We start from the raw sequence: 16,841 nt of genomic DNA, 5'->3' as shown, positions 1-16,841 counted from the left end.
CGAAGAATGTTTGCATAAAAATTCCTTTGTTACAAGCTATCAAACAAATACCAATATTTTCAAAGACAATCAGGGAGTTAAGTATTAAAATACTAGGAAGAAAGAGTAAAGAAGTGAAAAGAATTCAATTAGTTGGAAAAATTGTAGACATCATGATGAGAAAAACAATAATTTAGAAATATCTTGATCCACAAAGCCCCATTGTGAAAACAAACATCAACGGTGTCGAAATTCCAAATACATTGATTGATTTAGGAGAACTGATAAGCATCATGAGTAAACAAAATGAATCAATTACAACTTCCTCATCTTCAATATGCACCCCCATTATGGAAATTAGTAGATAAATCTGTTATCAAACATGATGGTGTATTAGAAGACATATTTGTATCCTTAGATTCATGGGAGTATCATGTTGACTTTATGATTCTAACACCCAAGAATAATTTAGGGGGACATCCATTGATTCTAGGAAGATCATTGATTTTCATGGAAGTTCAACAAATAAATTTACACTATATCCTCTTGCAAAAACAACAATACAGGTAGAAAGTGAAAAAATGATAGATGATGATATTGATATACGACAAATCTTTGTTACTTCACAAATAGATGAAGAATATCAGATTTTGAATTTAATGGAAAATAATGAGTCTTCCTCATATTGTTAATCTAATCAAAGTTTTCAATAATAATGCAATATTGTATATTTGTCATCTCGTCAATTGTCTTTACATTCTATGAAAATTTTTGGCAATTCTTTAATAGAAATCATTCCAGAAAAAACTTTGGATATCAATAATAACCTGGAAGAATTTCAAAAGAAATAACTAATAAAAATATTACAAGAACATTCCTCTGCTTATGCATGGGAATACAATGACATGAAAGGAATTGATCCCAATACTTGCACACATAATATCTACATTGAAGAAAATGTCAAACCAATCTGACAACCACAAGGAGGAATGAATCCATATTTAAGGTAAATTGTTAAGGAGGCACTACAAAAATTGTTAAATGTGAATTTCATTTATCTAATATGAGATAGCCAGTGGGTTTCACCATTGGTAATTGTTCCTAAAAAGAATGGAAAATTGAGAGTATGCGTTCACTATAAGTAATTCAATAAAGCCACTTTAAAATATCATTTTCCAGTTCCTTTTATAGATCGAGTTTTAGATACATTGACAAGAAAGAAATATTTCTTATTCTTGGATGGTTTTGGTGGATATAACCAGATCAAAGTAGCTTTAGAAGATCAAGATAAAACCACTTTTACCTATCCATGGGGAACCTATGCCTACCAAGTACTTCTTTTTGGGTTATGTAATGCACCTACAACATTCCAGAGAGCAATTTTAGGCATTTTATATGATCTAATTCATGATTGTATGGAATTCTATATGGATGATTTTACTGTCTATGGAAATTCCTTTGAAGAAGTTTTTAAAAATTTGGAAAAAGCTCTCATTAAATGTAAAGAAGAAAATATCTCATTAATTCATGAAAATTGTTTTATGATGTTTACTAAGGGAAATGATTTAGGACACCAGATTTGAGGGAATAGAATTAGAGTGGATACATATAAAGTAGAAGTTATTTCTAAATGATCAATTCCAACTTTTCAAAGAGATATTAGAAGTTTTCTTGGCTTTACTGGTTACTATAGAATATTCATAGAAAACTCTACAAAAATTGCCTCCCCACTTTTCGAATTGCTCACGAAAGATTGTGAATTCATTTGGAATTATAATTGCCAAAAAAAAATTGAAACATTGAAAGAAAAGATTTCTGAACCACCCATTCTAAGAGAACCAAATTAAAAACTACCTTTTCACATATCGAGTGATGCTTCTGATACAACTTTAGGAGTTGTATTAGGAAAGAAGGATTTAACTCCTTATTTCATTTCCTACACCAGTAAAAATTTGACTTCTGCAGAGTTAAATTACACTGTAACAGAAAAGGATTTTTTAGCTCTTGTTCATGCCATCAATAAATCTAGACATTACATCACTGGTTATGAAACCTTTGTACATAGATATCACTGTAAAATTAGATATTTAATGAATAAACCAATCGCGAATGGAAGGCTTACCAGATGGTTATTGTTGTTACAGGAATTCAATATTACTATTTTCTATCGACCTTGAAAACAAAATATAGTTGTTGATTTTCTATTTTGGTTTCAAAATGATAATAATGATGTTCTTGTAGAAGATAATTTTCCTGATGAATATCCTTTTGCAGTATCTATTAAATCTCCCTGGTTTGCAATATTTCTAATTATTTAGCTACAGGGAAGTGACCAACATACTTGTTTCCTGGAGAGAAAATAAAGGTTATTCAAACTAGTGCATACTACTAATGGATAAATGAAGAGTTCTAGAAAACAAGACCTGATTTAATCATTTAGAGATGTAACAGAGAAGGTTAAGTACCAGAGATATTAAAGGCTTGTCATGATGAAACATGTGGAGGAAATTTTGCTGATAAAATAATTGCTTACAAAGTCCTTCTCCTAGGATATTATTAGCCTTCCCTTTTCAAGGATGCCAAGCAATATGTTAAGGTATGTGATAGTTGTCAAAGAATGGGGGAACCTGTTCCCTTAGATGAAATGCCTCTACAGCCTCAAGTACTCATTGAACCTTTTGAGAAATGGGATCTGGATTTTTTTGGTCTAATTTATCCACCATCAAGAAAAACAAGGTACATTCTTGTTTGCACTGACTATGTTACAAAATGGGTAGAATCTAAAACACTTCCTTTTGCTATTGGAAATGTTGTAGTTTCATTTATTTTCGAGGATATTTTTACCCGTTTTGGTGTCACAAGGGAAATTTTAAAATATCAAGGTACTCAATTTACATCCAAGTTGGTACAAAAGATAATGGAGGAACACAAAATCAAACATCGATAGTCTAATCCATATCATCCAAAAGAAAATGGACAAGTGGAATCCACCAATAAAGCAATTGAAGCAATTCTTACCAAGACTGTGCATTTGCATAAAAGAGATTGGGCAGAAAAGCCTCCATAAGCTTTATGGGCATACCATACCACATGGAGAAACACCACATAACATACTCCCTATGAACTTGTTTATGGGAAGCAAGTCCTATTTCCTATTGAGTTCTAGGTGAAGACCTTCAAGACAACAGTCAAATTGGTTATTGATCTATGAGAGGCACAAAAACAAAGGATGGAGCAACTGAATGAACTAGATGGGATGAAACAAGATGCTATTCAAAGAAATAACATAGTTCAACAACAAAGATCCAGATGGCATGAAAAGTTCATAAAACAAAGGAAATTTCAGCGTGGAGATTGGGCATTACTTGTTGACTCAAAGTTTAAAGATTTTCAAGGAAAATTTCAAAGTCATTGGCTTGGGCCTTATAATATTGAAACTATATTTGATAATGGTGCAATCAAGATTAGAACCATTGATCAAGAAAAGGTTACCTTCCTTATAAATGATCACTGATTGAGAATTTATCACAAACCATTAACAAGGGAGGAGTTTGTTAAATATATCAAAGATAGTATTGATTTGAAGGTGATTAGGAAGGATTCTCCTTCCTCTCCAACTTGACTTGCAAAAGCCTTTTGTTTTCTAAAATAAAAATAGAAAAATATAAAAAATATAAAAAAATTGTATAAACATGAAAGCCAACATTGTTGGCATGTTTATACAGAAAATCTAGGATGAAAACCAAGTACTCTTGGCACCCTAGATTTTCTTTTAAAACCCTGTTCTAATCCCATTTTCTTTGTAACCATATTTTTCTTTTCAAAATAAACAACTAAGGAATTGTTGAGAATCTATAGCTTTAACAAAATTCTGCAGCTGATATTGAAAGGGATCAAATAGGACAATTGAAGATCTTGGCATAAGAAGGTGATGATCAAGTTTGCAATTGAGGGAATCTAAGGACAACATACAAAGATCAATAAAAACATCAGAATCATGAATCTAATGGTATGTAAATATTATATTATATAATTATAAAGGTAAGAAACATTAAATAATGAAATAAAATAGGCGTTTCTACTGCCACTTAAAGTAATCATTACTATTCCATCTTCGGACTTAATACTCTTTCTTTGTTGACCATAAGCCCATTAACTACTCATCATTGCACATATACTCCACTCCATAAACCCTGTTCCATTGATAATTTCACCATCATTTATACTATGTTTCCCTAAAACCATTTTCACACCATTCCATTGAAAATTTCACTCTCATCCATAATCTGATTTCTGGGGCCATTTTCGCTCCATAACCTTGTCAAAATAAGTAGTTGTGGGTTAAGACTTCTCTAACATGGGGGTTATTGTGAGGACAGAGCTAGATCAAAAGAAATTCATGGAGGGTTATCCACAATCTATATAGATGTTACAGTATGCACAATGATTAGAGTTTATAGAGAAAATTGTTGGTTATGAAAAAGAAGTTACAAAGTCCTTTTCCCTAGCATTCGATGGAGGTGAGGCAGAAATTAGAGATGGGAATGTAGTATTGATATAATCCTTCATATCAAAAGTAACTGAGCTACCTAGGGTTTGTGAAATATGGTTCAAGGATAGAGGAATTGAAGTAAGTGAATGAAAAACATTTCTCAAAAACCCAGGTATCGACACATCAGTCTTTAGGAAAGGCATTCTAAGTACAGCTCTTAAAAACAAATGGGAAAATTTACTATTGGTCATTCGAAAATTTATTACTTGTGAAGTTATATTTGGCAATATGTTTTTATATCATGTATATTTGATGATGCATTTCCTTGAGGGGAATGAAATTTATTCTCCTTATTTCTTACTCCATAGTCTAAACAAAATGAATAGTAACATTCAGAGAAAAATACAATCTATTGAGAATACCATGTATCACCATGGTCTAATAAAAATGTTCATTGAAGCCCACCTCAAAAATATATGAGGTTATTAGGAAAGTTTCTTAGTCATAAACCACTTTAAAGAGGTAGAACAGGAAGAACCCAACAAAAAAATAAAGTGAAGTAGAAAAATGTTATATATAAACCCTAACAATGACCTACATCCACAACAAGAGCAGTCCTTAGAAGATGAAACTCCCCTTGCATATGTATTAGAGAATCTCAGAAAGAAAAATGTTAGAAGAAAGGAAGCTAGTGATAAGAAAGAAATCACACCCAAAAGGAAAAGAAAGGAAACAAAGCAAGCAAAGACAAAACAAAGGAAAATTCAAAAACAAATTCCTCTTATTAAGACATTGTCCACTGTAAGGAGGAGTGCAAGAATCAATAAAGAAATGAACGAACCATCTCGACAATCCATATACTTTTTCAATCTGGAAGAAGAAGAAGAGCCAAGTGCTCCATCACCAACATTTTGTCACCAATTTCTAGTCCAACAAGAAGAACACCCGAAATTGACCGGGTCCAATAAGAAATTTATGTTTATGTAGAATCTTTGGAGAAGAGAGCTACAGAAAATGCCACTGCACCCTATTCAAATCGGGAAAAGAAATTCATTCTAATAGTCCACAAGAACCTCCAATTATAAATTCTCTCAAACAAGAGATTTATGAATTGGAGACACTAAACAAGCACTTAAAATAGAAGCATGACACATTCAAAGCGCAGAATGAAATACAAAGAAACAAGAATGACAAGATTCTCTTACATCTTCACCTATGGTATGAAAAGAATAAGAATATAAAGGAAAATAACAAATCTCTTAAGATAAAAGTCATAAGTCTGAGGTATAAGATTCTAATCAAGAAACCAAGGATGGAAGTCAACAAAAAGAAAATAAGGAAGAAAACTCTAGAAGTTTTGGCTCAAGTATCTAAAGAATTTCAGTAAGACGAAGGGTTCATAAATTTTTAATTTTTGCATGAGGACATGAAATGACATCCGTGTGGCGGAATGTTGAACCTCACAATTACTTATTTTTGACATCCTTTTTCACCCTATCTATTTCCTTTTGATCCTCATAATAACACATTGGGCATCAAGTTACAGGAATTATGACATGGCAAGTATACAATTGTCTTTTATTTCATAAAATGATAATGTTCTTTATTATTTAGTTTAATGTTTACTTCAACTACCAAATTACAATGATTTTGCAGCTAATACATGATTCTGCAACCAAGTTGATGGCTTGACATGTTCTAAGGTGCCAGCTGGGAATTGAAATATATGGGTAGGTGGAAATTGATACACTAGGCAATTTCCTCCTACTCTCATGAAACATATCGATGGAAATAGGTCCTAGTAAGGCAGTCAAAGAAGAAGTCAACCTCAGTAAGTGGCAACAGGTGAGCGAGAACGAGATTTATGCCTCGTGATTTGCTTTGATAATAGAAAATCATGAGCAAATTATGTGATGCTACCTTTTTAAGTTTAATTTAGTTTTTTCTGATTGGGATTATTCGTATAGCTCCAAACAATTAATTGCCACGAACTCTATAAATATGCCTCTCGGCAGAAATGAAAACAATGATAGTAAGCATGTGATGGTGAGACTAAAACTTTTTATTAATACTTTGTTTTTAAAAGAAACATTTCATTTTCTCAGTAAGCATTCATGCGCGGTTCAGTACTTGATCAATAGTCTAGTGATTTCCTGTTGTTCGTGGAAGGCCCCCTCAAGACAGTAAGGATTTCTATTTTGTTTTAGTAGTTAGAAATTAGATTTATATTTTCCATAGATTTCTGTTTATTGGATTAAGTTATTTCGTTTTCGATTTATTTTAGTTTTAAGTCGAGACCATTCTACTAATCATTTCTATTGTTTAGAGATTTTGGATGCACATGGATAGAGCATAGCAGCAGTGACATATTTTTACATTTCAATTAAATAGACAAAACCTTATCTTTCTTATAGATAATGGATTTATTCACAAAATTGAATGTTAAATTTAAAGCATCTGTGATATTTAATTTAAGAAGGTGTGAGTGTGTTTAAGTAAGAGTTTGTTTCATTTTATTTTGATGCAAGTGTGATTTCTATTTATATAAATGTGTGATGAGATTAATAGTAGTTTTCATTTCGGCAAATGAGTGTGTATATAATTTTTATTTATGCAAAGTGTGGGACTAATTTTCATTTATGTCAAGTATGAGATTGATTTACATTGATGTTGAAGTTTGATATTTGTATATTCAAAGAAAAGTGTCAAACTTTATAAGAAAAAGTAGTTTTGTTTTAAAGTAAGAGGATCTGATCATCATTGTAGAGTTAATCTTATTTTCTAGGAATAACTAATTTAATCATAAAACACATGTGCATTTTGACAACTCAATTCAATTTAGAATTTGTGTGAGTAATAAAAGACTTCTAGAACATATAGTGCATATACACTTCATTAGTTTACTAGCCCTAGTTGATAATTCATGTAAGTAATTTAAGATCAATTAAACTACGAAACAGTAGCCTCAGTGCATATTGTAGTGGAAGCATCTCATGCTCAGGAATAGAGCCATAGAGCAAGTTAAAGTGCAGTGGAAGCACTTTAGGCCCGAAGAAGCTACATTGGAGATGGTGGATCAGATGCGAGCCACGTATCCTTCATTTTTTCCCAGTTGAGGCAAAGTCATTTTGGTTTGATGTTTGGTATACGTTTAGCATATGTTTTGCTGATGTTTTGGTATATGTATATATATGGATGTAAATATCATCATGATCTAAGTTATAGAAGTCCAATAAGAGTTATGGTTATTATCTTGTCATGTTATCATCATGTTTTACTTTTGAGTAGATCTCTCATTGTAAATAATGCAACGAGCTAAGTTATAAATCTCCATGGAAAGTATTTTTTTCTTTCCAGCGATTTTACCAATGTATTGGTGTGGTTTAACACCATGGTCGGTGTTCCCCAAGGGGGAGGTTTTTGTAACAACCTTGGTGGAAATTCCATGTAATAAAAGTTAATGAAGGCAAAAATAATACCACGGATAAGGGACACATATCTCAAGCTAAATTTTGGGCAAAGATATCCTAGTGGGCATCACTAGATGTGTTTATGGCTAAAGGAAATTTGCAAAGGAAAAAGAATAAAATGCAAAAAGGCCTTTTTGGCACATTTATTTATGAAAAGAAAGGAAATGACAAGAAAAGTAAGGTGAATGGTCACAGGTTAATATAATGTGCATGATGATTAATCTTCAAGTTGAAGAAGGGGGTGTCGCACTACCACATCTCCCTACCTCAATGCCTAGTGAGGTGGCAACCACGTTTTTCCCACATATCCTCTCTCAAGCACCTCATTTGGGATATTACAAATTAAGATTAAGATTAAAAATTAAATAAAAACCTTCTTATATTTTTTATCATAAATATTCTTTTAAAATAAACCTAAAATTTTAATAATATTTTGATATCAAACTGAACATTATTATTGGAAATTAGAGATAAAAAAATGGCCGAGATATTTAAAATTAGGATATTAATGTCCTATTTACGAATTAAAGTTATGATATTAATATGATATATATAACTTATCTCAATACACTCTATAAACTTAGATAGAGGACATGACTGATTTATTTAAGACTGGAAAGAAACCCTTTTGTCAGAACATATCTCCAACCATGGCCGTAGAGAACAACCAACCCACCACGTTTAGCACCAGAGGTAGCAAGCACATGCTCAATATCTAGCCTCAGTAATTAGCCATGTGTTTTGACGAAAGCCACATGCTAACGACCATACAATGAATTTCCAAGTAATTAGCCATGTGTTTTGACGAAAGCGAGATGCTACCTACCATACAATGAATTTCCAAGTTAGGTCACCCGAAAATGAAGCGCACCATGAATACGGGATCGATGAGCAATTGCATAAAACTGCTCACTCCTTTAGGAAGTCCAGCGTTTAGGCCATTAGTAGAAATTATGTAAATGAGACCTCAAACTTAAGGGTGTGGAATTACATAAAATTATTCCCTTTACACAAATCCATAATGATAAATATATGATAAATGTGGACTTTTGGTTCTTCTCTTCGAAAATTGAATATTTCGAAAATGATTTATATATCTATCTAAATGATTTATAAAGCCAGATTTCGAAATTGAATATTTCAAAATGATTTATATATCTATCTTGTTATTTTTTCAAACTAGCATGTTATTAAATTTTATAAAAAAAAAAATTAACTATATAATTTTATATTTGATTGAAAAATGAAATAAAAGTTAAATTATATAATAATAAAAATTCCTAATTTATCATTATCATAATGATTTGAAAATTTATAAAAATTATAATTATAAATATAAAATTTAAAAATAAAATAAATTAATAAAAAATACTTATATGGATAAGTTTTGAAGTATTTATTTATATTTCTATATATTAATCCTAGTAAGTACTTACATAGATGAGGCTAGGTTTAAAAAAATTGTTTGTATTACAAAATTTAAAAGGAAAAAAAAGGTCAACTCTTTAAATTCAAATGTTTTTTTAAATTATGTTTTGAATCATAAAATTGAAAAAAAATAAATTATAATATAAATATAATATAATGTAATAGAACTAGTTTTATAATAAAATAAATATATATGATTTTTTTGTTTGTTTGTTAAGTTATATACACTATGACTGGGCCTTTGTAACTCGTCTCTAATAGTTAAGAGCATGGGTTTCCTTTTAAGAGGTCATAGGTTCAAAACTAGAGGGGGTAGAGTATGTATGTCTTCATAGCGGTGTATAATAATAATGAAATCGTTGTGATAATAATATAACCCTTTGCTTGAGAAAGAATGATATAACCTTCATGGGTTTCCTCCTAAGAGATCATAGGTTCAACACTAGAGGGGGTAGAGTATGTATGGGGCCCTAATACTTAAGAGCTTGGGTTTCCTCCTAAGAGGTCATAGGTTCAAAACTACAGGGGGTGGAGCATGTATGCCTTCGTAGCGGTATATAATAATAATAATAATATAATCTTTGGCTTGAGAAAGAATAATGAAACCTTTGGCTTGAGAAAGTGTACCCAGGGGGAATTTAGCCACCACGACCCAATCTTTGGCTTGAGAAAGCGCACCCTGGGGGAAGCCGCCTCAGCCCAATCTTTGGCTACCCAGGGGGAATTTAGTTGCCTCGGCCCACTAGCCTGCGGTCACACTAGCTTCCCATGAAGTTTGAACCAATGACCTTCACATCATGAAGTGACTTAAAAGTACAACCAATCACCATTTATTCTAAGCCCCATACCTTGAAATACATGATCTTTAAAAGAAATTTATATTTATATTTTTTTAATAAAAATTACAAATAAAAAAAAATATCATTAATTTTAGATTTAATATTAACAACAAATATTTACTTTTGAACAAATTATTATTGAAAATAAAATAAAAAATATACTTAATTAATTTTTAATTAAAAAAAAATATAGAAATAAGATAACATGAGGTGGGGTGGGCTGTAGAAGTGGTGAGGGTAATTTTCTACCACAATGAAATTACAGAATTAATATAATGTTACGTTAAACATGCAATTCCGTACAAGCATATGCCCTCCTCTAGGGTTCAATGTTGAGATCTAATCTTTTCTCAAGAAAGAAATATCTTTGATCCTTCGATTATTGGACATTTGCTTATGATTTATAGTTTAATTAAGGTGATTATTCCAAACGACTTGAAAATCCAGAGGTTCTTAAATGAGCTTAATACTTATGATTTCCATCATATTTTGAGAGAAAATAATAACTTGGTTGATTGCTTGCATAAAGTAATCACCCATAATCCCAAAATAAAATAAATATTGTTTGGGAGAATAATATGGCACTCAAACATATGTATTTTTAAATATTTTTCCTTATTGGAGCTCCGACGATGAACCCTAGCAGACATGCCGCCACCTCCCTTCCTTCGGCCGCTTTCGAGCTCCTGCTCGGCCTTGCGGATGTTGGTGATGGGTGTTTTAGTCATGGAATGCAGGTTTCCTCCGTCAATATTGAACAACTTGCTTTCCAATCTCCTCTGAGCGCCCCCTGCACTCTTTTATGCTCCGCTCGGGACTTTGGGGCTGCCAGTTCTCGGCCCTCGGATGCTGTTTCCCGCTCCTGCCACCCCCTTCAGATTGTAGACGCAACGGCCAAGGGTGAACACGCAGATTTTATTCCTGGTTCTCCTCAAGCGGTGGTTCTTGGAAGGACATATTTTATTCTGGAAGAATGCTCTGCTTTTAAACATCAGAACTCCTTCCGCTCCCTGGATCCGCCTGGATGGAGTAACTGGAAGCTCTTTGGGGCGGAAAGCAATAACAAACTCAATGACGCCAGGATGCTCCCATTACCTCCTCACAAGCCCCTGCGGCAAGTTCAGGGAAAGACAGCCCCTCAAAGCCCCTACCTCCTCTCGTCCCAAATCTGCAGAGGAAAGCGGATCTCTGACTTCTCTGCCTCATTTCAAATCCAAATCAGGCTCATCTCTGGCAAAACCCTGCTTCAGTGGGTGAGCTCATCGGATCTAGTGCAGAACCTCAAGCATGCTCTGGAACTCAAGCTGGGGATACCCTCTGCAGCTCAACGACTTCTCCACGAAGGTAAACAACTTGAGGATCTCTACCCCCTTTCTTTTTACAGCATTAAGAGAAATGCCTCCATTATTGTTGCCCTTCGTTTGAGAGGGGGAGCTGTAGGACAGTCATCCTTAGCCAAGGCATTTTCATACAAAGATGCTGTCCATGCATAGAAGCAGGAGAAAACAGTTCCACTAGTTCAGGCTCCCAAACCTTTTCTGGTGGACAAACTGGAGGAAACCCCCTCCATTGAAATAGCGCATCCAACGCTGGATGAGCAAACCCAAAAGTATGCAGAGCATGGCATTATTTGTAGGTTCAATGGGCTATGGCCACGCACAGCAGACCTCTACCAGTGGATTCACTCTAACTGGACCAACAATTGTCAGGTTCTATTATGCTCAAAGGGCTTTTTCATTACAGTGTTTGCTTTTGAGGAGGACTACCAAAAAGCTTTAAAAGCAGGGCCATGGTTTTGGGGCTCAGTAGGTTTATTCCTCACCCCCTAGTTCCCAGATTTCGATCCATCTGCAGCAATCATCACCAAGCTCTCAATCTGGGTCAGACTTCCTAATCTCCCGGCACACCTATGGCACTTTGATGTATTCCAAGGGATCGGCAACTCTCTAGGCCGCTTTCTAGACACAGACATTTCTAAAGGGGAAAAGGGCCTATACACCTTTGCCAGAATCTGTGCAGAAGTAGACATAAACAAAGGTCTCCCTGATGAAATCAATCTCAAAATTGGAGACTTCCATTGGACTCAGAACTTGGATTACGAGAACACAACGTTCCGCTGCCACAACTGCCATCACACAGGGCACCTTCAGAGCTCTTGTCCCTCATTGCCTGCCCAAAAGAAGAAAGCCAATCCTAAGAAGAAATCCAAAAGCTGGAAGCCTCATGACCCTCCCCCCATGGACGATTTTGATTTCAGCTCGGATGAAGAGGAGGGGAGTGAGGAAGGAGTGGCAACAAAGATGGCACAGGATCCACCTTCGGCTGAGCTTGAAAATTTGTCCATCTAGCCAATCTCTCATAAAAGAAATCATGAATCCTCTGCCTCAGATTCAGACAAGGAAACCTCTCAGTCAGCCCAGCTCAGTTTGCAAATCTTGCCAGCTCAGCAGTGCCCTCCTGAATGGGTCAAAGTTGGTAAAAAGAAAGGGAAAAAATGCCGCATAGTTGACTCTCCCCATGTTGGGTAGAATCCTATGCTTTGCTTTTGCTCCCTCTTCTCTCTTCTTCTAGGAGCCGAGGTGGAAAGCCTATCCTTTCCGGCTGCCTGTGTTCTTGTTTCTCTTGGCTATCTTCTTGCTGTATTATACTCTCTCTTAATAGAATTAGTTTTTACCGAGAAAAAAAAATATGACACTCAAAAGGAACTGAGATAATGCAATACCCTTTATGAAACAATGTGGAATAAGGATAATTGACATGCCCCTATATCGGCCATCATTAGTACAGAAGTGTGCAATGTACAAATCTGAGATCATTACCACTCTTGCTGTTGTTTGTGCTCGCTGATTTATATGCCTGACCCGCACAAATCACGCTTACATTGAAATCATCGGACATAAACATAGCCTGCACCTCTCGTCGTTCACAAGGAGAGCAGCAGACTTTTCGGATACTAATTTTAGTCAAATTTATGGCCTCGAGTATCTTCTCCTCGGGGTCCTGTCACATGGGACGTTCTTCAGTCACCTGGCTAGACGCAGGTTTGTGGCAGGTCTGTCAACTATTTTGACAGAAACGCAATAATATACACTTTCTCTCAGGTCCTTCTCAGGACTCCTGAACTGCCATTTCAAATATATGGTCTGCTGTATTAATTTTTTTAAGAACAGCCGGACACTGACCATGCAAACATTACTTATCACAGAAGTATATTTACAACCAGTTAACAGGAGACTAGGCAAACATTACTTAATATACAAATATAGGTATATATATTCATTCAAACATTAAACGCACAAGTATATATACATTAAGATAACAGGAACTTACATCAGATATATCCTTAAACAATTAGTCTTTTGTCAAGTCCAGAGAAGTATGATTATACAAATAAAGGCGAACAAACAAGTACGGAGCCAATGGAAATGCTCCATGATAAACAGTTGTAATAATTGGAATATTATGATGTTACTATTCTATCGAAAATTTATGGTGCAATTTACGTAGGACTTTCCTTTAGTTCCAGTAGTTCGAATGAACTTCCTGTATTCATTAAACGTCATCTGCCCGTATCTTGGAGAGCTGGATTCATTGATCAGCTCCTTTATAGGCCCGACTTCCCTTTCCCCATTAGGGTTACAGAAAACTACAATCGATATTCGTTCCTTCTTATTGTTAACAACGCAACTGTGTTCCACGCTTTTGTAAATTCCGTTTGTCAATATCTGCGCAAAAGATAAGTAAGAAACCTGAAACCACTTTGTCCATGTGCATGTATTTTAACAAAATATTATTTGAAGCACTCACCTCTATTTGATCGCCTAGGTTTATAGTTAAAGCATTAGCAACAGGCCGCACTGGCACCCAATAATTCTTTTTTCGAACTTGCAGGCCAACGACATCATTCTGTAGTAGAACGGTTATTCCTCCAGGGTCGGAGTGAGGGGAGAGCCCATAAGTCAATTCCGGCTGTGGGCACACGGGATAATAATTGATTCGAACACAAATTCCAATGCTCTCCTCATTGCCAAAAGCTTCCGTTAGATAGTCCGGAGGCAGGCCGAGATTCTCTGAAAACACAGATAGCAGGGTCTTGCAAAGCTCCAACGTTTCTTCACAGTACTCCTTCATTCTAGCCCTGCCATGTAAGCAAATATCACAAACTGAGAAAACATTATCGATGTTTCATGACCGTTCACAGTGAAAAAAAATCTTTGAATCCAAGCCAGCAGATTCTTATTTAATGTAATTTTAGGTTAACAGATTGAACAAGGATGTTATTAAGCATGTGACTAACTTTGTAAAATCTAAGCTAACAAAAATGGCGAATTCAAAGCTACCCGTCCCGATTAACTAAAATACTATCCACAAAAGCATTTATATTTTAATTCGATAGTTAGGTATTTGAATCTTTCTTTCAATGTCCAATCCAGTCTAACTATTTTTTTAATGTGTTCTACAAATATGAGTATCCACTACATTTACTTGAAAATCTAGGGATCTACCTGTTTACGAAATTTAGCAAGGCTTAACTCAAAGGTGTTGAAGAAATTTAACCCTATAACCTCTAAATAAATTAGATACTTCACAAAAACTCAACTAAACTTTCAAAAACTTCACCAACTAAACTATCCTTCGAAACTAAATCCATTCTTAAAAACTATGTACAAATATAGAAACCATAACTCAGATTTCCGCAAATTCAGATCCATTATGAGTTCAAATGTCTGAAAATGTCTAGGTCTGAAAATTTTATATTTAAAAATAGATTGTAACTCATTTCCTATTTCCTATACATCTTACAAAACCGCTTTATAGAGTTTAAAACAAATAACATACAAATCTCTTTAAGTGCCGTTCCATGAAGCGGCCTGCAAAAGTATGTCCCCAAACTGAGAAGCATATCTTATTAATCAATATCCCTATCCAGGGTTAATAAGGTACTTCTTCCTCTTCTGATATGTCGGCTAAAATGTGGAAAATCAAATAAAGAACAAATTGGTGTACTGTTTTGTTTTATTTTGACAATCCAACCTATAAAATACTATTTTCCCTAAACTCTGATAATTGAAATCAAACAAACAACTAACAACAATCCCAGAAATTGAAATCAAACAAACAACTAACAACAATCCCAGAAGAAGCATGAAAAATGCAATATTCAAAGCGGCCAACACATAGATGAATCTTTCGTTACCTGTATTCCTCTGGTTCAGAAGGCCATCTGTGCTCCTCTCGTATGCAAAGCGGCAAAAAATGATGATAATAGTAATCCCCCCAGTCGAGAGTCGCGCCTTTGTGCACACCAATTCGACTGCCATATCCAACATAAGTCACAGGATCATTGGCGTGCTTTTGTTTCTCCTCCAATGGCAGACGAAAGAACTCGCTCGACACCTCACTTGCGGCCTCAAGCTGCTCCGGAGAAATCCCATGGTTAATCACTTGGAAGAATCCCCACTCTCTGCATGCATTTGATATTTCTTCCATGGTCTTCCTCCGGCGTTCGTCATAGAGGCCCGAGAGATCTATGATGGGTATTTCCTCTTCCACCACCCGTTGCCCGATGGGCTTCTCGTCATCAGGCCTGATGTATCTCGAAGGCAAGAATTGGATGCCGCTTTCTGCAATACACTGAACTCTCTGTATTGGCTCCGGCCAATCCATGGGAAACGATGCTCAAAACTCAATCCACCTTAGATAAGTTATTGGATATCAAAGCAATGGCGAGGTTGCTAAACAAGTAATGATAGCAATCCCAGGGCTTCCCGTCTGAGACATATATTATGTTGGGAGACATCAGAAGTAGTAATTAGAATAAGAATAGTAATTAAGCATTGTGTTTTATAATTGCTGCCACTAAATATATATCTTCTCATCTCTATTATTAAATATATGTAAAAATATTTTAAGCGGCCTCCTACCATTCGATTGATATATTAAATAGCTTTTATGACTATTTTAAGGTTTTTTTGGTTAATATTTCTCGGAATGAATTACCTATTATCAATCCAAAATCTAGTAAAAAATTTATCATATGTACTTGGTTATCTGAATTTCTGTTGTGCTGTGCTTGTACAGTTGTTTACTGTGTTGTAGTTGCTCATTTACCATCCATTCAAAAGCTCATAAACAATTATCACATTTATCTAATTATCTAGTATACTTTACTTTGTTGTATACTCCTATTTACTATCAATTCAACACTAATAAACATTTATCACCCTCACATCTCATTATCGAAATTTATGTTATGCTCAAGTGGTGGTTCTTTCTATTGTATTTCCATTTACAATAGTTTGCCAACGAGATTCCTCTCGTGCCGCAATTTGCCGCACGGTATAAAAGTCAATGTATTCCACTCCGGCGGTAATTCGCCCTTAAATAAGATATTCAACATTATTTGCATGGCATGAAATGATGGGTAGTCCACTTGGTTAAAGGATCCCGGCCAAGTCATTGGAGGTGGTTCATCAGATGGTATGCGGCCCCTTAGGGTGGGCCCGCTAGGCATGTTACGAGGAAAAAATAAAATGATAATAAGCAATTTTACTTTGGAATCATCACATTCTCGAGCTGTGAGCGAAACACTTCTTAGTGTTAATATGAATTTAATATTATGGTATGTATATT

General features: G+C 34.8%; 1 protein-coding gene across 1 annotated transcript; it reads right to left on the bottom strand.

Annotated features, from left to right (window-relative positions):
- Positions 1 to 13,566: 13,566 nt before the first annotated feature.
- On the bottom strand, positions 13,567 to 15,995 carry LOC149201520 (jasmonate-induced oxygenase 1-like). Its single transcript, XM_089399762.1, has 3 exons — positions 15,406 to 15,995; positions 14,016 to 14,346; positions 13,567 to 13,933 (listed from the first exon to the last, which is right to left on the bottom strand). Exons 1-3 carry the CDS (start codon positions 15,873 to 15,875, stop codon positions 13,685 to 13,687), a joined length of 1,050 nt encoding a protein of 349 aa, XP_089255888.1. The 5' UTR covers positions 15,876 to 15,995; the 3' UTR covers positions 13,567 to 13,684.
- Positions 15,996 to 16,841: the final 846 nt, after the last annotated feature.

This window comes from Pinus tabuliformis, chromosome 2_1 (genome assembly GCF_031772625.1).
Source record: "Pinus tabuliformis cultivar Carrire ecotype Pingquan chromosome 2_1, CPIR1, whole genome shotgun sequence".
NCBI classification, from domain to species: Eukaryota; Viridiplantae; Streptophyta; class Pinopsida; order Pinales; family Pinaceae; genus Pinus; species Pinus tabuliformis.
The sequence above is the reverse complement of the archived record's forward strand: the minus strand, read 5'-3'. Positions and strand labels throughout refer to the sequence as shown.

Bases quoted from the DNA above. Each gene is read 5' to 3' on its own strand.
- LOC149201520 (XM_089399762.1), bottom strand. From the start codon at position 15,875: ATGGATTGGCCGGAGCCAATACAGAGAGTTCAGTGTATTGCAGAAAGC. The intron at 14,347-15,405 runs GTAACGAAAGAT...CTTACATGGCAG, and splicing joins TCTGAACCAGAGGAATACAG to GGCTAGAATGAAGGAGTACT. The intron at 13,934-14,015 runs GTGAGTGCTTCA...TCTTTTGCGCAG, and splicing joins ACCTAGGCGATCAAATAGAG to ATATTGACAAACGGAATTTA.